Source organism: Gymnogyps californianus, chromosome 9 (assembly GCF_018139145.2).
Source record: "Gymnogyps californianus isolate 813 chromosome 9, ASM1813914v2, whole genome shotgun sequence".
NCBI classification, from domain to species: Eukaryota; Metazoa; Chordata; class Aves; order Accipitriformes; family Cathartidae; genus Gymnogyps; species Gymnogyps californianus.
The window spans coordinates 23,656,738-23,678,588 of NC_059479.1; the positions used below are offsets into that span (position 1 = coordinate 23,656,738).

At 49.4% G+C, this 21,851-nt stretch overlaps 1 protein-coding gene across 1 annotated transcript in view; it reads left to right on the plus strand.

The window, feature by feature from the left end:
• LOC127019809 (exocyst complex component 1-like) overlaps positions 1-21,851 on the plus strand; it is a 47,386-nt gene that overhangs the window by 12,569 nt on the left and 12,966 nt on the right. Inside the window, exons 2-12 of the mRNA XM_050902039.1 lie at positions 291-399; positions 1,336-1,497; positions 2,782-2,884; positions 5,965-6,096; positions 7,459-7,586; positions 11,679-11,838; positions 12,613-12,806; positions 17,226-17,453; positions 19,032-19,164; positions 20,306-20,415; positions 21,577-21,726. Coding sequence (XP_050757996.1) covers positions 291-399; positions 1,336-1,497; positions 2,782-2,884; positions 5,965-6,096; positions 7,459-7,586; positions 11,679-11,838; positions 12,613-12,806; positions 17,226-17,453; positions 19,032-19,164; positions 20,306-20,415; positions 21,577-21,726 — 1,609 coding nt within the window. The remainder of the gene's footprint in view (positions 1-290; positions 400-1,335; positions 1,498-2,781; positions 2,885-5,964; positions 6,097-7,458; positions 7,587-11,678; positions 11,839-12,612; positions 12,807-17,225; positions 17,454-19,031; positions 19,165-20,305; positions 20,416-21,576; positions 21,727-21,851) is intronic.

Consider the following 21,851-nt stretch of genomic DNA (forward strand, 5'->3'; position numbering starts at 1 on the left):
ACGGCAATCAGACACGCCAAATAGTGTATGGGTTTGATTCCTTCAGCCTGAATGTTAAAATAATCAAGTTATTACTGCATTTGGAATTGGGTGGAAAAATTAATGCAAGGCACACTGTATTTCCACACTTGTATTTCCCTTTTCTTTGTTAGCTCATTTGTACATGCACTCTCCTAATTTTTCTTTGCACGAAAACTGTTAAAAACACCCCTGTATTTTTAAAAGTAATTCATTAGGATTATGAGTTTGCAGCAATTGAGATTAATTGGTCGTTTGCATCACTCTTCCAGCTGCTTCATCCTGTTTGCAGATGCGGGCAGGGAAACGCATGCCAGCAACGACTGGCTTTTTCAAGGTTTGTTTGGTTTTTTCCCTTCCCCAGCCTTCAGAAGGCTAGACGTACCCTCTGCTTAAAATAAAAGCTTTGATTCCTCCGTGTCTAAACCAGCCATGAGACTCAAGGGAAATAATCCAGGGGAATGATCTGTCTGGGCGCTGGTGCCTGAGACTGCAGTGCTACAGAGCAGCTTTCTGCGAGCTCCCGGGACTGCCTGAGTAAAGCCAGAAATCCTATAGTAACTCCTTCTTTCCTGTTTTATTCCTGAATTTTTCTTTCAGCCAAGCAGGATGGTCTTAAAAAACCCCTCTCTGCTCCCAGTGGAATCAGGGCTCGTGTGCCAGGCTGGCATCTGGACGAGTTATTCTCCTCAACTGTGTTCGTGCAAGGGAGGCATTTTCCCCCCTGCGCTCTTGTAACGCCCATGAACGACAACGAAGGCGTGCGCAGCCGGCGGGAAGAGAAGAAAATCCGCTCCACAAGCGAGAAGAGGTTAAGAAGACCGAGCTTATGGAAATAATATGAAGTCATGAATGGAAGCCCTGGCGTAGCGTCTTTACTGTCTCGCAGTAAATGATACTGTGTTAATGCAGTCCTGCTGTGCGGTGCGGTCGTATTTTTCTCTCTTCCGTAATGCTTGCCCCGTCTAATTTACCCTCCAGAGTGCCCGTAATGTCCTTGAAGCTCGCAAATTAAATAAATTGTTTTTCCAGGGCACCAAACACAGCAGGCATGTAGCTACAGCTGTACTCAGCCATGTTTGGCACCCAAACGTGACACCAGGGCATTAACTTGGAGTCTACACAACCTCACTGACCTGACCAGTGTTCAGTCACGGCCCCACTGTAACGTGCTGGAGAAGGAGAAACGAGCACAGGGCACTGGGGGCTGTGACTCGCGGTGTCCCCTGTACCCCTCAACACCTGGTAAATGACTCGTTCAGTTAAGCAATTGCCGCTTCCCAGTGCCTGTTGCTTTTTAAGCCCTTGTTCTGCCAGTTTAGATTCATGCTGAGGCAGAGAAGTATGGCACGGGCGTACGTCAATGACATCAAACCACGTAAGCTGGTGCAGAGGTTTGGGACAGAGCTTCTGAGTGAATGGCTGGGATTGCTCAATGGGAACAAGGCACATTCAGGGCTGCAAAACCAGATTCTGAAGGTAAATGTGAAGGCAATATGCAGGCTGCACCAGAGACGGGTCTGTCTGCCTTCTTCCTGGCTAAGGTCACCCTGTGCAATTCACCTCCAGGCACATGGTTCCCAGGCAGCTCCTGGCACCAGATGAAAGCCAGATTACCTTTGTTACCCTTCAAAAGTGTCAATGGTTCAAGCCTCAGATACATTCAAGACTGAGATTTCTGCACTGGCACAGTTGCTGAAGCCAAGGCTGAAGCCCACGTGAGCTGGGACCAGAGCATTCTCTCCTTGGGTTATGGCCGTGAAACTTCCAGAGATTAGGCAAACCTAGGGCTCTCATTTCCCCTAAAATGTTTCCACCAAAAGAGTATATCAGGCTTCCTCCCCAGCTGAGGACCACAAAGGATGGATGGAAGAACCAACCCTTCCACCTGGGCCATGAGAGTGATCCTTAAGGCATCATTCACCGCTACTGCCCTGCTGCCCCACAGCTAGACCTTGAGCCTGCTTCTCCATGCCACTCTCCAAATCCTCATTCCTAGCTGCTGACTCTGGCTCCTCTCTGGATTATTGCTTTTGGCTCCAGCACGGACCTCAGTTATTTGCGGGATAGCGTTCGCACCAATGCCTGTCCCCGAATGCCTACGGTCCTTCGGCTTCAGCAGGACCTGCCTTTTGGTTAATGCTAAAATGTATCCCAAGGTGTTACAAGGAAACAGCATGAGGCTTCCTTTGTGCTTAAAGCTAAATTATGCATCATGATTATGCATCTTGCTTAACGAGGGCACGTACTGTGCCATTAGCATCCTGTCCGACTCCTAAATCTCTTGTAGGTTTCTGAGACCCTTTGTTAAAGGAGGAGGACTAGGGAGACAGCGCCTGACTCGAGGCTGAACCACAGTTGTTCTCCGTTCAGCACTTCGACTCTCTTTAACGAAACAAAGAGAAAATGGAGGGCAATTTTACCTTGCTTTTAGTCAAACCCCACTTCACCTCCCGCTGCTCCGACGCTCTGCTTGCTCTCAGCTGCACCTGGTCTCTGCAGCATTTGCACGAGGGATTTCCTGCCCCGACCTCAAGCCGGTGGCTTCGCTCAGGTTCTTCAGGCTTCCTGTTTTTCTCTTAAAGCTTTCATTTTAGCAGCAAACTGTTTCCTGTTCTAAGGCTTCTTGCGACTGAAATCCTGCAATTTATCCTCAGCAAGACGTGGCTGGTAAAGTCTTTGAACGCTCTTCCTTTCACTAACGCTCTCTTCCTTGCTGTCAGCAGTCTGGATGGGTGATGTGCACCTCTGTGAAAATTTCAGGAAGGTTTCACTGAGATCTTCAAGTCTTACAGGTTGTCTCTAGAAAACGAGGGGGGGTTAACTGGCTCTGCTACAGACAGCTTTTCAATTACGTTCGTGGAAAGTATTGTGCTTTCTGCATTAACTTATCAGGGAGCAGTGAGCCCGCTATTACTTTGGCTTTCAATCATTTTCCTGTAGCTGTTGCTCAAGTGCTATTATAAACGAATTAGTGAGTTCGAAAGCAATAGCGGTGTAGACAGTCGGGTCTCCGGGCTGCCATCCTGCCTGCCTCTGGAGGTGAATGCCATTAGAGAGACTGAAAAGCTGACAGGGATGCAGAAACCAAGATAACCCGGTGAGGGACTGCATTCAAAGGGATGTTATGGTGACAGAATAATTTTAGCAGGAAATTTCTTTCTTTTTTTTTTTTTTTTTTGGTCACAGCCATGGTAGAAAAAGTTTAAATAATTGCAGATGTGAATTCAAGCTCGTTAACTACGTGGCTGAGCTGCAAGCCCCATCACTATGGGGGGGGGAGCTGTTGAAGGTTTCATTTGTTTCAGTTCATTGCAGAGCAACCAGTAAATTTCAGTAACAATGAATTTCTCTTAGAAAACATTCAAAGGGCATGTTCTAAATATTATTATTTTCCTACAGTCTATATTTTTGTTTACCCCTAATTCTTACTAAAATATTTACATTAAACGCAACCTTTTAGTTGTAGCCGCTTCGCTTATTCCCTCACTACCTAGATCAAAGGCTGTGATGTAACTGCTGGTTGTTTCTGAGCGTTTATACATGACATACAGGACATGAACTGCCATCTCCTCCCTGATAGCGCTGGCTTTGACTTACAGTGGAAATATATCTCTATGAGTCTTACGTCTGACTAGGAAGTTGTGTGAGAACTTTCCATTAAGAATACCGTGGATTAAAAAAAAGCACTTTGTGAACAAGCGCCGCGTTCTTGCTAAAAACACTGCTTCTGCTAAGATGATTTAAACAAGCCCTTTCCTTCTTGCACTGGGTTGACCTAAATCAGTGTATTTCAATACCTCAAACTGAATCAAGTCGTCTTGTTCCAGCCTAGCACTAAGCTGAGCTTGCCTGACCTTTCCGGAGGTTGCAGTCAGCCGTCTCCCTTGCTGTCTGCGGGCTGGACTCGGAGGCAGGACTCTCCTGCGGCACCTGTGTCCGAGACCCCGCGGTGCTTTGAGCATTGCTTTTAAGGAGGCAGGCAGGAGAGAGCCTCCTGATTAGGTTGCTTTTTTACTGCACTTTCCTCATCTGTAAAGTGGTGGTCGTGTTACTCTTGCAAAATGTCGTGAGATGCTGCGATGGTTTAAAGCTGGTCGCTGCGATTTCCTTCGGCGCCTTTTAGTCATGCACATCATAGCCATTCTTGGGCCGTGGAGAAGCATGTTCAGCTACGTCAGCAGAATGAGGGGGAGAAGAAGTTGGGGTTTGTTTCCTCTTAGACTATGAAACCAAAAAATTTGCACTTGTTCAGCTGGCTGGAGAACTCAGACGTGGGTGCACGCACATTTCCATGAAGTGCCTGCTCGCAGCACGTAGCCAGGGAGTACAGACATGGCAGTCTGCAGGCCTGAGTAACTGAGACCACGCCTGGGCTTCCCATTCCCTCTGTGTTACCCCCTTCTCCTTTCAGGTTAATTAGCTGATTAGCTTGGAGCCAGGGAAGCTCGAAAGAGCGGGAGAGCGGGGGTCTGCTTGTAGGAGCTGCTGGCTCTTAATATTCATTTGCTAATGAGTCAGCAAGTGTGTGAAACCCGTGAGCGCTTTCACGCTCTGCAAAGGGTACTTTCCCTCCGCTGCTCGTGGGTCCAAGCCCCAGGGACCGAGGCGGGGGGCTCAGGAAGGCAAGCCAGCCGTTTCGGGGAAGCATCTGCCCTGGTCTGCATGGCTGCAGGAGACCAGAGGGGGACCCACGGGAGGGGAACTGGGGACAGAAAGGCAGGGGGAAGCAGTGGTGGCCTGAAGGTCCTCTCCCCCTGCTATTTCTCCAAAACTGAGTCTTTTAGGGGACCGAGGAGGGAGCGGGGAATCCCAGAGCTGTCAGCCGAGGAGGAAGGAAAGGCAGCTGGAGGTCCGCAGCGGTGAGAGCTGCTGAGCTGAGCACAGCCCAGGGTGATGGGAGGAGAGATTTGGGGAGCACAAGGGCACAGGCAAGCTGGGTGCAAGCTGTGGTGGCAGGATGTGGCCAGGGAGGTCACAGAGGCTGTGCATTTCCAGCCCCGCATCGTCTTGGCGTGGGAGAGACAGCACAACATCTCCTGCAAGGCAGATGGCTTAGCAAGGCGCCTGCCTTCCCCTCCATGCCCACGCTGCAACCCTGGGAGCTCCTCTGAGCCCCCTCCACAGCCAGGGCTCTGCTTTCCCTCCTGCAAGGCTCCAGCATCACCCGGGGTTCAGTGAGTTGTGTCTCTGCACGCTTGGGTGGCTGCTCAGCACGGCACAAGGTTGAGAAGGCAGCTGGACTGGCGAGTTGATCTGCCCTCAGAGGGTTGCTGTGCATTTCTGCTAGGCTAAAGCCCCAGGGGATCTCCGAGGGGCAGGATGCCCCAGAGCTGAGCTCCCAAAGCAGAGCTGGGCTTCTTTTTTTTGCAGCACTGACTTGCACAGTTACGTCTGTCCCTCCCGTGCTGATTTGCAGGGCACCCCAGCTCGGTTCGAACATTGCGTTGTGTGACCCAGGGGGGTGGTTTCTCGAGCTGTAAGCGCTGAAACAATGTGGGCCAACAAAAACAATCAGGCAACGGATTGCTTGTTGCTGCTAACCTGTTTCGCCTGCCCGTGGACATGGTCCTGTTGCTCAAGACACAATGCTGAGTTGGAACCAAAAAGGAGGTTTTTTTGAAGAAATTAAGAAAGTTTTATTGTGGCCTTACTGGGCTGGATGTACTGGCATGTCCTGCATGCACTGGGCAGGAATTCAGACCAGCTGATTATAAAAGGCCCTTCTGGCCTCGAGTCTACGACAATTACTTAACACTCATGCTGTCTGCAAGACAACAGAGACGAAATCAGTGTGGCGGTAACGTATTTTACTGGTGTGCCAGGAGCTTGCGTGCGGATCATCTCTCCAGCCTGTCTGTGTTTCGCAGGAGGTGCTGCGCAGCCTGTGGTGACTGCGAGCATCGGCGGGAGGCACACGCAGCTACCACTTGCCGTTGTGTTCAGGTATCACCGTGGCTTCTCTTTGGAGCTCGCTGGAAAAAGATGTGTTCAACCCGCAGAAGAAGAGGCTGCTGGAAACTGTTCGTGTCTGGAAGACAGGGAAGAAGAAGAAGATGTCCATTCTCTGTGTTGTGGGTGAGAACCCCGGGGGGCTGGGAGACAGGTTGAGTTGCAAACCCAACAAGGTTTCTTGCAGCTCTCGTCAGAGAGTTTGGTCTCTGATGGCTCTTTTCCTAATTTGGGAGAAGAGATAGGACGACTATTTGGAATGGTGTATTTTAAAATTAAATGAAGGAAATCTTAGTCCAAAGATAGGAGCTGTGCCATGTCAGTATAGTACGTCAAGAACTGGCAACAAAAGCACAAGTTTCCTCTTGAAAGTTGGATGATCTTTAGCTGGGTAGAGACAGCTGGGGTCTGCGGGATTGCTCCCTCCACCAATGTAAGATTATTTTTTTTACCATTTGCATCAAATCTGTCATTAGAGGTCAGCAACAAACCATTCTAACACGACACAGCATTACAGCCTCATTCTGTCTCTCCATAGCTTTGGTGGAAGTTTTAACAGTACCCAGAGGTTTCAGGAGGACGTAGCTATTTGATTAGGATCCAAAGGTGCAAGTGCTTTGGGAAATTTTCCATCTCCTTTGGTCTATGCTTTTCTAGTTGCTCCATCACTCCTGAGAAGTTGTTAGCATAGATTTTTTTGACAAACTTACAGGGGAGAGACTTTCCTGCCAATGAGCTTCTAGACAGCGTAGTCACCTACTACAGGATTAATTCCTGACAGCCTTAGCCATAGTGTTTGACCTAAATGATGTGCTTCAACTCCCTCTGTAGTCAATGGAGGGCAGGAGGAAAATCTCCAGGGGATGATGTAGCCACCCTATAAGTAGCATTAAAGTACACGAGCTACCCCTGGCACTGTCCATGTCAGCTTTCTGGAGATATCTAGCTCATGAGAGATCTAAATTGTAATAGCCACAACGATGGACAGTGAGAGCCTCCCAGATGAACCAAGTGGTGACTGTAAGGCACTGGAATTGATTTTTGATGGGATACGTTAGTGTGGGTATCAGTCAAACAACGCAGTGCTTTTGGACCCTGCTGTAGGGCCAGCAATATGGTACGTAACTATCGTAAATCTTATTGCACTGGGGCGCCCTGTTCCCGTCACGTTTGGATCTTGCTGAAATATTACTTGTGCCTTGTGTAGAGCACAATGGCCTGGTTTAAAACTCATTGAAATTATTGGGAATCCCTCCTTAGACTTCAAAGTACTCTGGATTAGACCCCAGAGAGCACTTCCCACACGTAAATGCTCAATGAAGGGAAAAGTCAGCAGAAACCCTGTAGCATCCCCCCCCACAGCCACAATGCAAAATCCGTGTCTGTGTGTCCATCTGTACCTGTCCGCTCACACTGAACTGTTGTGTACTGGGCTAACAAGAATATTGTGGGTTGTTTTTTTTTTTTTTCCCTGTCCCCCGTCCTCAGTGGACACCTTTAGGCCAATGCAGCCATTTCTGGTGAAGGTCAAGGTAGACCGAGGAGAGCAGTACAAGATAGCCTACTGGTGGCCTTTAGCAGAGCTGAAGCTGGTTGATGGCAAGACTCTTGATCAGGTAGGACTGATTTTCCTTCTGTGGCAACGGGCAGAACTGATCATGGGGGAGAGATATGAATATGAAGCTAGAGAGACACAGGCTGGGATCCATAGGGGTATTCGGGTCCTCTGGAGCTCAGCCCATATGTTTAGACGGTGGGAAGAGCAGTGGGGCGTGTGTGTGTGTGATTTCTAATATCGGACTGAACGAGCCCTGAATGACACTACTTTTGAGGAAACAACCACCATTAAAAAAATTTAAAAGCCCTCTGCCTTCCCTCAGAGCTGTTGCCTAGAGTATGGTGAACTGAGGTCCCTCCTTGGATGGTTCCTCCATCCTACATCAGTGCTTTTGGACTTCTCGTTTCCCTCATCTCTTCCAGGGAGATGCCTGTGCCCAGGATGCTGAGGCTGGAGTGCTTTCCTCCCTCCTGAGTCATCCCTCTCTGAGTTAGGAAGTATCAGGCTGGCCAAATACCTGACCAGGGTGAGCAGTGAGTGGGTGACCGCTGCATGGACACAGCTTCCATCAAAATCAGTGGGCAAACTTTCCTTATTCCTCAGGCAGAGGACCTCCCGAAGCTCTTTGCAGCAGCCCTCAGAGGCTGGAGAGATGGGCAGCAAAGCACTGCTCTTGTCAGGTCTCCAGCATTTGCAGAACACATTGTCAGGCCCATCTGTCGATCCATGTTGACAAAGCTTCTTGACAGACATTTGCATAGGGTATTTAAAGATTAAATGGAGGCATTTACTGAAAGAAGGATTATAGAGAGCTGGAGTCAGCGTGAGTCTGCGCTTTTAGGGTGACATTAAGGTTTTGGGGAAGGAAAGCATGGACAAGATATTCCCTTTCTGCTGCTGGGGCTGGCAGAGTGTCATTAAAGTTGTTATAATTAGTTTTTTTATTAATGTGAATGTTCCAGGGGCTTTGGCAAGGTGCCTGGCTTTTCACAAGCATAGAAATAAATGAGAAAAAGAGCAGCTTTCCAGTTCTACGTCCAGGACAAATAAAGTACATCTGCACAGCATGCCTGAAAGGAAAATCACAATCGCAGGTTTGCAGGGCATCTTGATGCTATGGGTAGAACTGAACTGATATCTCATTGTCTTACATTTTCCTGTACACAAGGAAATACATGCTTTCATCCTGCCTGAGCTTTCTTCTAGCAGATGAGCCTGGCTCCACCAAGTCTTCTAAACTGCTTTGGCTCCTGAGGAGTTAGGATTAGAAGATAGCTCCAGGATTTTCAGTCCTTTCCCCCTCATTTGCCATCCCAACGAGATAAACTGATCATACTCTATCTTAACGCATTGGTGTATTTTTGAACCCTCTCCTACTGGGAGGCAAATAGACAACTTGGGTGTCCTGACGGCTAAAGCCTTCTTATGACTCCCAGCCTGTATTTCTGCCCACATCATCCCCATTTGCGCTTGTGCCGTGGCTGTCCTTTGGGTTAGACAGCTCTTCTCCTTTGCAGATGTATTTTTAGATTGCAGTCACCTCCCCTATTAACCTTCCTTCTGGCAGGCTAAGCAGACTGACCTCTTAGTCTCCTCTGCTGTATTGACTTCTCTCTTCCCTTCGTCAGGCCTGGAGCCCTCTTCCTTGCCTCTTCCAGGCTGAATTCGTCTTTCTTGAACGCGGGCAGCCAGAATTGTCCGTATCATTCCTGAAATGGGATTTACTCACCAGCTGAAGCTGCTGCACAAGGTCCCCAGGCAGCGGAGAGGCTGAAGCAGTAGGCTGCAGCCAGGACGTGTTGATGACATCTCTCAGGGTCCCACCATGGAGACCTCAGCACAAGGCAAGCTCCCCAGTGCAGCCCAGTGCTCAACTCAGCACAGTCCCTCCCTGTTGCATGGCTTGGCAGGTCCGTGGAGAACAAAACAAGAGCTCTCCTCTGATGCTTAGCAGATAGTATTGACTACAGTCAAGCCCCAGCTAGTGAGTCAATATTCAGTACACACAGCGAGGGCTTGGTCGTCAGGTCTGCTCTGGTGCGCTGGGAAGCCCTCTGTTCCCTGGCACCAGCAACGTACTGACACTGCAAGTCCAGCGGTGCTTAAAGCTACAGCTCCCTTGACCAAAACAGTATTAATATTTATGAAGCGATTAGCGGATGCCTCCCCGCTTTAATAGCTCCTCATAAGGCATGCTATAAACCACGCACACTGTAAATTCCTCCCCCAGACATCACTGCTCTGCGCCGTTGCAGGGGCTGCTACCGAGCCTGCAAAGCAATGCGGAGGCGTGATGTATTGCTTCAAGGTGTTTGGAAAGCAACCCTTAAAGCATCGTAGGACTGCGTCAATCCTCATAAACTCTACGTCTGTTATGATGATTAGTATCAATAATTATAAGTGCAGCCTCTATGTTCTCCAGAAGATGAGATCAGGCTGTGCCGCAGAGCTAATGAGATGGTGCGGGAAGGAGTTTCTTTCTGTGGGATGTTCCTAGTTCAGCAAGCTCCCTTATTCTCTCCACCTATATACCGCTTAGTGGCAAAACCTAAGTCTCCTGTGGCTGGAGTTCCCCCTCCATGAGACTACATCCTTTGGGCATAGACAGATGTAGAGATATTGACACTTACACGGATGAAAACAACATGGGGAAATGCCAAGGGTGTTTTTTTCCCAGTCCATGCTTCTGTTATCTCAAGTGACCTGCGCCTGCCAGGAAATGGGGCCACTGGGAGATGCCAGGTGAAGCATGCGTGATACCACAGTGCTGCTGGGGGCATTTCAGGGCTGAGCTCGTGGAAGCCTGTTTCTGGATCTCCCCGATTCTTGAGTGAAGAGAGATTCAAGATTTCAGGTTGGATGAGGATTGCAGAGGGGAATATCTGCAGTGGGAGGCAGGGTGGGTGCTGGGCTTAACTCCAGTTGATTCAAGCTTTCTCATTCAGCACATCATTACACTGCAGACCTTATTGCCACAGGATGCTGTAGATGCCAATGCTATGAATAAGTTCAAAAAACCATTAGAGGAAATCAGGGACAGTAGGTCCTTCAAGGGCTGTTAAACACCGTGCTGTGGATACAACCTCTGGCTCAGCGAGCTGCTAGATCACGGGCTGCTGGAGGCTGGCAGGGAATCCTGAAGGCAATATAACTCTGGATTTGCCCTTTGAATGCTTTTTCTCCCAAGCATCTGCCACTGGCCATTGTCAAAATTATTCCCCAAAACCTGCAGTAAAAGATGAGGGATTTATATAACCTGAAAAGAAATCAGCGTGCTGGATCAGGACACTGGGACTGGTTGATTGCTTGGTCTGACCCACTGTGGGTGTCCTGGTGTCCACTTCTAGGGTCAGAATTGCTGTGCATCCTTTTATTTTCAGTGCTTTTATCATGCCTATGATTATTTGCCAAGTGCCATGAACATACCTCTCAAATCCTACCCAGTTGCTCTGGGATAGCAGCAGAAGTCCAGGGAGAGATGTCTATATCTGGAGGAAAGAAACACAAAGAAGGATTTGCTGTTAACTAGAGGAATCGCCTGCTGTCAGCTTGGAAATACAGAGCTTGTCAGGGAATTCATTGATTGACAGACTTCAAATCAAACTTCTGACAACAGTTACCTGGGCACGGTACAGTCGGTGTCCATCAGGCGTTGTGGGGATGCTGGGGGCAACAGCCCATTTTAGCCCTTCGTCAGATCTGAGTCTGACTATACCTGTGCAGCTCCACCAAAACCAGTCTAGTCACCGGCATGATGTGGCCGGTAGCACTGGTCTCCCTGGGGTCCCCTTCCCAGCATGTCCAGCCAGGCTTTTTGCTAGGTGGTCTCAGGGAGCTGTCAGGATCGTCCCCCTGGTTGAAGGGACTGAGCTACCTGTGCAGACAGAGCTCTCTCCAACATGTAAGCCCTGTGCTAGTCTCCATTCACAATGGGGCTTCCTGGGGCCACCAAAAACCCCAAAGCTTGAAACGGCAGCGTAGAGATGTATCTCCCTCCCTCCTTCAACCAGGAGGTGTTTTTCCTCCCGGTGCACAAGGTGTTTTCACAACATCGGTGCCTGCCATTAACATGTGCGGCAAACCTGTGCTGAGCGTATGTGGTGTGGCACGTGGCATCTAATTGATGTGGTAATTGACTGTTGACATCTAGGCAAGCCTGGATTTTGATCTGCAGTTCGATAAGGTTTACAAGTGGACCGCTAGCAGCTTTGACGAGAAGAAAACCTTTATCAGATGCTTGTGGAAGCTGAACCACCGATTCCTCGCCAGCTCTGTCACATTTGTGAATGTCCCCTCCTGTGTAGCGGAAGGTAATTAGTTTCCTTGTCACACTCAGAGTGGTTGGGGTTTTTTTGCATCATCACTATCATCGCTTTAGGAACGGGAGGTGAATATATTTCAAACAGTGAATGTGGATGATGGGAGAGGCTGAGGTGGGTACCAGTGAGAGGGAAGCAGGAGGATCCATGTTTTGTGTATCTGGAGGCACAGCCATCTGATTTATCCACTGATTCTTGCCACGGAGACACAGTGCTAGGCTGGGAAGAAAAACAGATGGACAGCTTATCTTATCTCCAGAGATGCTGTCTGCACTCTGGGTTGGGGAAGGTGAGCAGTAAGTGTTGGTAATGTCAGGCCAGGGGGAGACTGGCTGCCTGCCTGGGAACATTCCCCCAGGAGTACATCAAGAAATACAGATATATATGGATATAAAAATATATTTTGCTCTACAACACATGACTATCAGTATATTTGATCAGAAGAAGCCTGTTCGTCTCTGAAATTTGTCTCAGCTTTGTATAACAAACATGTCAACATGCCCCAACACACAATCCTAGAGCGGTGAGCCAGTAAAAACACAACCAGAGCTCAAATTAAATTTCAAATGTCCGTTTTTGTCCCTCTTACAAAGCTGATCCTTTATCCCATGCACATCTTTCTTTGCTCCATGCCGTGATCTTATTCTAACTGACCAGCAGACTGAGACCTCTGGACTCATGTCACTTGGATTCAATGGGACCCCTGGAGCTAATATTAGCAGGGCTAATAAAATGACATCTCCACATCTCCTCCTGCCCATGCAGGGAGACAAAGACCCCAAGAAGACAAGAAGGACACTGTGAAGACTGAGAGCCAGGAGGAACTCAGTGTGTACCAGGAGATGACACCAAAGGAAGCTGCCGATGTGTTGAAGCTGATGGAGGAGTACGAGCCCCTTGTGAACAACTCTGTGGCCTTTGCAGAGCAGCTAAGCAACGATCTCCATGTGCTGGATGAGGTAAGGGGGCCAAGGGCTGTGACTCAACCGAAAAGAAGGTGCCTGGCATGTAGGGGCACTGGACTGAGTCTCTGGGTTTGCTGTGAGCACTGGGTCTGAGAGAAAGTCGTCTCGGTGTTGTGCTGCTTCAGCTCAAAAGGCATCTCACGTGCAAGTCAGGAGGACACTGCTGCTCCCCTCTCGAGGGTCAGCGTTTGTCCCACTGTGCACTGTACTGGGGCTGCCTGCCCCTTGCTGGGGCTAAACAAGTAGTGGCAGCCTGGCAGCCAGGCACCAAATGTCTGTCTTTGCTGAGCTTAACCGCCCCTAGACGTTGGCTTGAGTGGTGTCTCTCCAATGAACACGGTGCCTGACCGACTCGGGGCAGATGAAGCCCGCTGTCAGCTTGCAAAGGAGTAAAACAAAATAGTGGCACAGATCCAGCTGCAGGGAAGGATACGGAGCTCAGCTTCACGTGGGCCTGTAGCAGGGAGGGATTATCATTTCTGGGGGTAGCACGGGGATGGGTAAGGGTCTCACTGCGGGGCAAAGCGAAGCAGGGTGCTCTGGGGCTGGCTGAGGGAGGTGGATGAGACTGGGGAGCTCCGGGATCTCCTGCGCATTGCGCAGAAGGTCTCTGTGTCCCACGCAGCGTGAATTAGGACCATCATTTCTGTAGTCACCGGTGCAGAAGAAATTTGCCTTAGGGTGTTGCCTCTGGCCCTGACTGCTAGGTCTGCAAGCTGTGCCTCCACCCAGGTCAGTGGTCAGCAGCGATCCTGAGCAATCCCGCAGCCTTTACCTCATCTGGAAATGGTTTACAGGAACTGTCCCAAGGGGAAAACGCAGTGACGATGCCCACGCTGTGTGTCTTCCCCTCCCTGTCTGCACGTGGCCGGGTGGCCCACGGGGAGGGTTAGCCTTGCCAGCCACCTCGGGGCACTGAGAGCTCCCCAGGCTCCTGCCAAATCCACAGCCAGCTCTGCAGCTCACGGCGTGCCTGGTCCAGCGTGGCCATCCACAAGCAGGACATGCAGAAGCAGTGGGGATGGGTCCTGCCACGTTGCCATGAGGGCTATCACAGATACATCAAAAATTCCTGTTATTTCAGGTTGTTTTGGGGTTTTTTTGAACTTGAGCACAAGCACATTAGTCACCTCGGGAAGGGGAGAACAGAGAAAAGCTGGGTAGGAAGGATAAAGGCTGCTGAGTCGGGAGGGGATGAAAGTGCATGTAAAAAGTGGGGGGTGATGAAGAACAGAAAGGGTGGTCTGACAGACAGGGATGCCTGGAAAAAAAGGAAAGGGCCAGCAATGTTCCCTACAGAAGGAAAAGCAGCAGCTAGGGAGAAAGAAAAGAGGAAAAAAATGAAACAGAGCTGGAAGGAGATAAAAAGTAAAAAATAAACTGTAGTAGAAAGGGCCAATGGAGAAGGCACACATTATTTTCAGACTAGTGAGCTTTATTTGCTATATTAGGGTTGCTGTATTTTATTGCATTTCTGCAGAGGATAACTTGTTTCTTTGAGTGCTGGAGCAAAATAATGAGATAGCTGCTTCGAGCATTTATCTTATGCTAATATATCTGGTGCTAGGGTTTTCTGGGGAGGTAACTGAAGAACAAAGGGGAAAAAATAAGCCAAAGGAAATATCCGAAAACATATGAGAAACCACAAACCCTAAATCCAACCTCCTTTAGCTCCAGTATTTGCTGTATTCCCAATTTGTATTTATATATGGCTTATTACACTTGGAAACTTAGTAGTTAATCTGGAAGACCAAACTCCTGAGTTCTGCTCCTGCTTGCTCTTGGCAAGTCGTACAGGCACTTTGCGACTCTGTTTCCCAGCTGTAAAACACCCTGTGAGAGTAACTAGTAAATCTCTATTAAGTTCTTTGAGATGAAAGGCGCTGTTGAATACATTATTTTAATGCCTTCTAATGAATAAATGTCACTTATTGCTAATACAAATTAATTAATGAGATGTTTCTATTTCTAAGGTTTAATCTATGATATTAAGCGTTATTAATACCAGCAAGTTAGACTAGCACATGCATATATTTAAATGTTTTTCCCCACATCCCAGCGATAACACCTTGTCCTCCTCTTACAATACTAATCACCCTCTGCTAAACCCATCTCTTCTGGGGATCGCGAAACACCGCACCAACAGCAAGAAGGCGCTTATCTGCTTCGGAGGGAAGGAAAGCACGGCCAGGGCACCTGGGAGGCCGCGAGCTCTGATTTTTACATTGGTATTCCTACGTACTTACAGGATCCCAGCACCCGCTGAAACGCAGGCAGCTCCCGGCAGCTTTGTGCCACCTCCAGCAGGAGAGATAATACCCTTACCCGAGCGGCGATCCTCCGGAGAGCCCCTTCTGCCAGCAGTTGCCCTGCCACTGTCACCGGTGATGCTTTACCCTAGGCAAACCCCTGGTGGGTCTGTTAAACCCTAATAAGACAATCCAAAGGCGCGGCAGTGACAGGCTTGCGGGAGGTTTATGGCTGTAATTTAGGAACATTTAATAAAATGTGAAGCTCCAGGCAGAGCCCATGGCCACGGGCCGGGTCCCTGGCGTGCGACTGGAAAGCAGCAGTCCGGGAGCGGGCTGTTTGCTCCCTCCCGGGTCCCTCGTGCCAGCCTGTGTAAGGCTGGTCGGGCTCCAGGCAAAAGGAGCATTCGCTGAGCATCGTTGGTGCTTTCGGAGATGAGTATCTGCGTGCCTTGGCAAGGCCCGCTTCAAATCCGACTGCTGAGCCTGCTGGCAAGCGAAACCTCTGCCTGCCCTGCCATCGCTGGGCTCCCCATGGGAAAGCTGCATCACTTTGCAGTGGGGTAGTTTCATCTCTACCCTTTGACAGAGATGCTTTGCTGTGTTTGCTGTGATATCAGGCTTTTCTTTTCTACAGAATTCCTCTGACCTTTCCAGATCCTTTGTGAATCTGCCTACGTCTGAAGCCATTCCCCACAGTCCTTTCTCCCACACTTTCCTAAAATGGCACCACGTTTGTCACAGGAGAGTGTAATCCGTGCTTTGCCAGCGAGACCGAAGCCACCCGGTCCGGGTGTGTGCTGCAACGTGGCTCTCACACATCTCAGGAGCACCTCTGCGCTGCTCCAGCATCTTGTCCTGCATGTAGCAGCTCTAGAGCTGGAGCTGCCAGCTCATCTTCATCCCGATAACAATGCAGGTGGAGCTTGAAGAAGAGAAAGTCCTTAACACAGGGATTGTAGATGCCCCGCATCTACTGTGCTTTCAGACACATTCCTAATTCGGAGCAGAGGATAGGTCCAAGCCACAATAACCTGACCTGGGTTGACAAGACTTTGCTTCTCTTCCTCCTATCATTTCCCACCGACGAGCCGAGCGCGGGGTGTACGGGGGGTGCAGATGCTTCTGTTGTTCTTCTTCGTGTAATGAAAAAGACGTTAGATAATTGAAATATCAGAAAAGACAAACTTCTTTAAAAGCTTTATTAATGGAGAGAAAAATAGCAGCTGGAAGCCTCACGCCTCCCAGGCCCGTGTCTATTGATTGTTTTCTTTGATATCCTGCATGGTACATAGGCCCTGAAAACGATACAATTAACATTTGGAAGCAGTTAATCTCTAGCGGAGCTTGTCAGCAGCGATTAACATGCCGTTATATCTCTACCACCCGTCAAAACAAACGCCTGAGACTTCCCTAGGCAAATTGTGCCTTCAGTTTCCATATTAGAGACATAGATATGTGCGTATCTCATGCATGATTTAACTGCTTATTAATTCCACTGCCAGAGCAGCTCAGCTGGGTGGCAGCAGCGGCAATGCCCGGAGCTGTGCTAAACATGCTGTGACAGGCACTTGGCATGGCCATGGTCTGCATAAATGTGTTAGAGCCAGACAGAAATGGCCAGTGCCTCCAAGCTGGCATGTTTCCTTACAAATATTGTGGGATGGACACCCAGGTCCTCAGGGGACTTCACCAGTTGTGGGGATTGAGGGTTGGAGACTCCCTGCAGCGTCCACTTGGGACTTTCCTAGTGCACAGAGGGAAAAGTGGGGAGCAGAAGCCAGCAGGGCTTGGTACCCTCTCCAAACCTACAAAGACTATTCTGCTCATGGTTGGATTTGCCCGGCAGCTTTGCAGTAACATCTTTGCTGTGGCAGATGAAAGTCTGAGCGTACAGCTTGCTCAGGGAAGGCTTTTGGTCTGCCCTGGCACTTGGGACTTGCAGATGGTTGCTGATGTAGAGTTTAGCCAAGTGCAAAGATAAGACATTGACCTTGCGCAGGTAGTGATGCAGGACAGCTGCAATTATAACGGCATCTTGCACGTTATAAGGACAGGGTCTCTGCTTTGACTTGGGAACACAACGGTCAGGATATTTGACTCTGAGATGGTGGTGATCAGTCCCTGCTACAGTGCTGGAGCCCTCTGTTTCTCCATTTCACAGGCCAACCTTAGAGCCATTATCTCTTCTGAGAAGCAGGTGACACAGCTGATGAGCTCCATTGACGAGGCCCTGGCAGAGGTGGCCAGAGTGGAGGAGACCTTGCAGATCTATGATGAGTTACTGGGAAGCGTGAAGCAGCAGATGGATCACATCCACCAGGAAAACTCCTTGCTACATCGCATCATTTCCAACAAGACAAGGCTGATGGATGAGATCCTCTTCCTCACGGTACGTGGATTTGCAAAGACATAAATCTTCAGCTTGTTGAATCTATTAGAAAAAACTTTCAGTGAGCCTCAAACACTCTGAAGACTCTTACCTGTCTGCAAAGGCCGCAGAGCTGCTCTGGCCTAGAAACGCGGGACTTTGTTGTGTTGATAATACAAGGACAGCCACACAGCTGGGATAGACTACAGGTAGACCAGGAGCGGACGTGATGTGCAGTACCCTCACTGTGGTCCAGAGCTGCAAGAGGGGTCCCTGAAAGTCCTTTTCATGGGCAAGATGAGCCTCAAATGATGTAATGCCGAGGACCTTCCAAACGCAACTCTGCAGCCTTTCACTTGGGACGCGGTGGTCTGCCTTTCACTGTCAGCTTTGGGACCTTCTTACAGGCTCAGAGGCTGCTGGGGCAGTGCTTTTACCCTTGCACCCCAAGCACTGAGATCCTCCCAGCCCTGTGCCTTCCAATTCCAGGCATACCCATGTCTGGTTTCTGGGGTTTCTTGGGGGAAGCAATTGGCACTGAGGGTAGTTGCTTTCTTCCTCCCTTCACTTGCTAGCTTTCAGTTTATATCTTTGTACTAGGGAAGAACGGCTCTCATTAGTAGATGATAGTCATTTCAATAGCCAATCATCATTACCCAGGAATACGCAAGCGCGGTACTTAACGAGCAATTAGAGCCGAGCATGCAACACCCGCCCCTGGTCAAAGCCTGCTCCCATCAGCACTGATAACCTCACATGCAGAGAAACTGCTGGGGACTTTGAGTGGGTCCTGAGGCAAACTCTACATCTACCATGGGAAAAGCATTCTGGGGACTCCCTGGTGCCCTGGAGAGGAGCCCTGGAGAGGCTGTTTGTCCAGGGACCCTGTTGCTTCTCTTCCCACTTCCACTCCGTGGAGTTTCCCCATTCCTTTTCTCTCCTTTGCTTTCTTTTTTTCTTTTTTTTTTCCCCCACCCTTGAAGGTAACTTAACCGCTAAGTCGATGTCTGCCATCAGCTGTGGACTTTGTGCACATCAGCCTGTTTCGGCACCCGTTGCAGAGTAAGGAGCTTTTCCCTGCAGTACCTCATAGCCACAGAGACAGTGGCGCAGGGGACAGCGCAGCCAGTGGAAAGACTCTTGATCAGGTCTGGGAATGTGGGAAAGCAAATTATTTACAAACATAACAGACCATAAATGCAAGAACTGTGCTGTAATAGCACAGCTAATTCTCACTTCCACTGCTTATGGTGGCCTCTATGCCATTGACCTTTTCATTTCTGAGTAACTCAAGCTGCAGTTTCCTTAGCTTTTTCTTTCTCCTTCCCACCACTTTGCTGCCAGTAGTGGATGAGGTGCTGGCCCTTTGGAAACTCACGCTGAGGTTTGCCAGGGCTTCCCTGGCGACCACTGCAGTTGTTATTGTGCAGACCTTTGTTTTTGGTGGGATAGAGCAGCATGGTCTTCTTGATGGACACATGCAGCCTGGCAGCTGAAGGTAGCACTTGGCTATTTCAAGCCAGCAGCCTTCTGGGTGGGATGAGAAGGGATGAGAAGCTGGCTGTGCTTGTACCTGTTCTCTTCTGGCTTTGTTTTTAGACCCACCTCAACCTCAGCAGGGAACACTGCGATGCCCTGAGCCGGGCAGATCTTTCCACCCCCAGCAGAGTGAAAGCCTGCATTGCTGCAGCAGAGGCTTTATCTGGCTGCATGAACATCCAGATACAGCCTGGTGAGTAGAGAGCAGAGATTTATGTCTGCAGACAGCAAAGCCACCGGCTCATCCACAACCTGCGCTGCACACCCAGCACCATTCCGTGCTCTCCAGCCTCTGTAGGTGCCCCTGAACTGCTGAAGCTGGAGGGGGTGTTCCCAGGAATTAGCTCACACACTTGCTGGGCAGTCCTGTGGGCTGCCTGGGCAAAGTAGCAAAGAAAGAGAAGGCAAGCATGTATTTGGGAAGCTAAATACCTGGGGTGTAAGGTGCAGAGCTACAAACACTATTTCCCTGCAGCGTGCCTGGAGCTGCGAGCTATGGAAACAGGCTTGCAGGGTCGGCTTTCTTCCGGAGATATTGCTGAAGCTTTCAAAACCTTCAGCAGCTTCACCTAGAAGCACAGTCAAGCAGGGCTGGGAAAGCCAATGTAACATTACCCCTGAACATCCACGGAGATGGTAGCTGGGGGGGGATCGGCTCCATTCCGAGAGAAATCCAGTTAATGGATTCAACGGCCAAGCTGGGGCACCCATGCACCACAGGAGGGTCTGCAGGCACCTCCCTCTGGACTCAGGCACCGGCCGGTCCAGTTTACATTAGAGTTGAGGCAAACTTATGGCAAGCATCTGTACAATTCCTCTAAATACCTGGGTGTAAGGCATGGTTGTCTGCCATCTGTGTACAACAGCTCTTACAGTCCAGAAAAGAACTGGTGGAAAGACATGTCTAGAAATTGTGGTCTCTTGGGGCAACCCAGTTGTCCGTACTTGAGCATGGAAAAATGATAACTCGTTGTAGCACTATGCACTGTGGGTGTTGGTGGAGACCTGCCGGTGTACAGGGACTTGATCCTGGCGTGAAACCCCATGCTTTCCTTGTGAAGAGGCTGGGCGTTTGTCCGTGGCCATGGTCGAACTGATGGATGCTTTGCAATTGTTTTGTTTTTTTTTTTTACTTTAAACTTCCTCCCTGCCTATATTTGCTTGGTACCACAGCAAATCTTTTTCCCTTTGTTGGCTTTTGGCTGCTGGTACTTATCCCAGAACTTACTCCTTGAAGACCTGTCTTATTTGCCGGTGTGCTGAGCGATGTTGGTCTGCAGCCACGACAGCTCGTGCCGCTCAATACCACGATACCCTCTCTTTTTTTCCTCAAGGTTACCGGAAACTGCAGTCTGTGGCTGAGCAGCTGATCATGTTTGAAACACTCAAGCAGAACTTCGAAAACTCTTTCATCAGTCACGTTACAAGCATCTTCGAGCTGCAGGTGGGCTTCGCTCTTCACGTGGCAGCTCAAAATCCTGGGAGATTTGAATATTCTGGTAAAATAGTACCAGCAGTATAGGGGATGCCACCGTAAGAGGATTCTCCAAAAGTGTCTCCCCAAAGAGGTCTTTTCACATACCTTCACCCTGCCGTGCCCCCCAGCCCTCTGGTTAGTTTTTGCAGGCATGCAGAAGAAATCCAGCACAATTCTATGTCTGCCAGGCTATCAGGTTCCCTCCCGTGACAGTCATTAATCCTCTGGTCATGTTAAAAAGTGCTTAGGCCTGAAGATTTTTGCTTTAGATTTTCTTGTTTTACTTCAGGGGTGGTGGTGGTTGTTTGTCTGTTTGTAACATAAAATCCCAGGATAAAAGCCAATCCCTTGATCCTTTGATTAACATTTTCAAGTGCTCATCCTGCAATTTCCAAGATATGGTGGACAATCTCTCTGTGGGCAGAAATCTGAAAGGAAAATGTTACTCTTCTAGATTTCATTTCATGAAGAGAAAAGGAGTGACTCCCAAATCCTTAGCGTTATTTCCTTAAAGCTTTAGCATTTACTTTCAAGCACTGACTCTGGGAAGGGATGTGACTGGCAGGGAACAGGGAGGGCACTGTGGGATCTCCATCCTTGGAGATTTTCAGACCTTGACCGGACACATCCCTGACCAACCTGCTCCACCTGGACCTGCTCTGAACCTGCCGAGCTCCCATCCCACCTACATGACTCTGAGTCTGTGGGTGCGGTGTCCCAGCACTGCCAGACCCTGGAAGACTGCCTCAACCGTGCAGCATCCTTCCTCTCCATTGCATCCCACTCCCCCGAGGCATACCCACCTCCCAGTGCTTGGAGGGACAATTTCCAGCATGCTCCTGAACAAGGAGCTTTTCTCCTGTGTCTTCTCCTGACCACTGTGCTTAGCTGGAGTATCCCACGTATTACTGATAGGCCAGCGCATTCCTCTGGGCTCAGAACTATTCCCAGGACATGGGATTAAAACTAGAGTTCAGAGTGATCATACATGCTCTGCTTCACCCTTTAAATTTGCTTCTCAAACATATTCAGAACTGGAAATTCAAGGGTGATTATGAAGCAGTTATTTTACAGAGCTTTTCAAGGCTGTGTTTTATTTGACTCTCTCTGCCGTTTCTGTTGCTTTAGGGTAATGCTCAGGTCCCTGCTCTTGCTCAGCCCGTTGACAAGCTATCTGCACCAAGCCATGGACTCCACCATGAGGAACTGGTGCCCTACACCCCGCTCATGGCCTGGCTGAGGAACGCCAACCCAGTTCTGTTCTGTGATCTCCCCAAGGTATGGCTGAAATCCTGAACAAATATTGCAAACCACCCACCAGGACCAGGTCAGTCAAACTGGTTAATTTGTGATGAGAGCTTGGTTTCACCAAACCCATACCACCCACAAGCTTCCAGCATTTG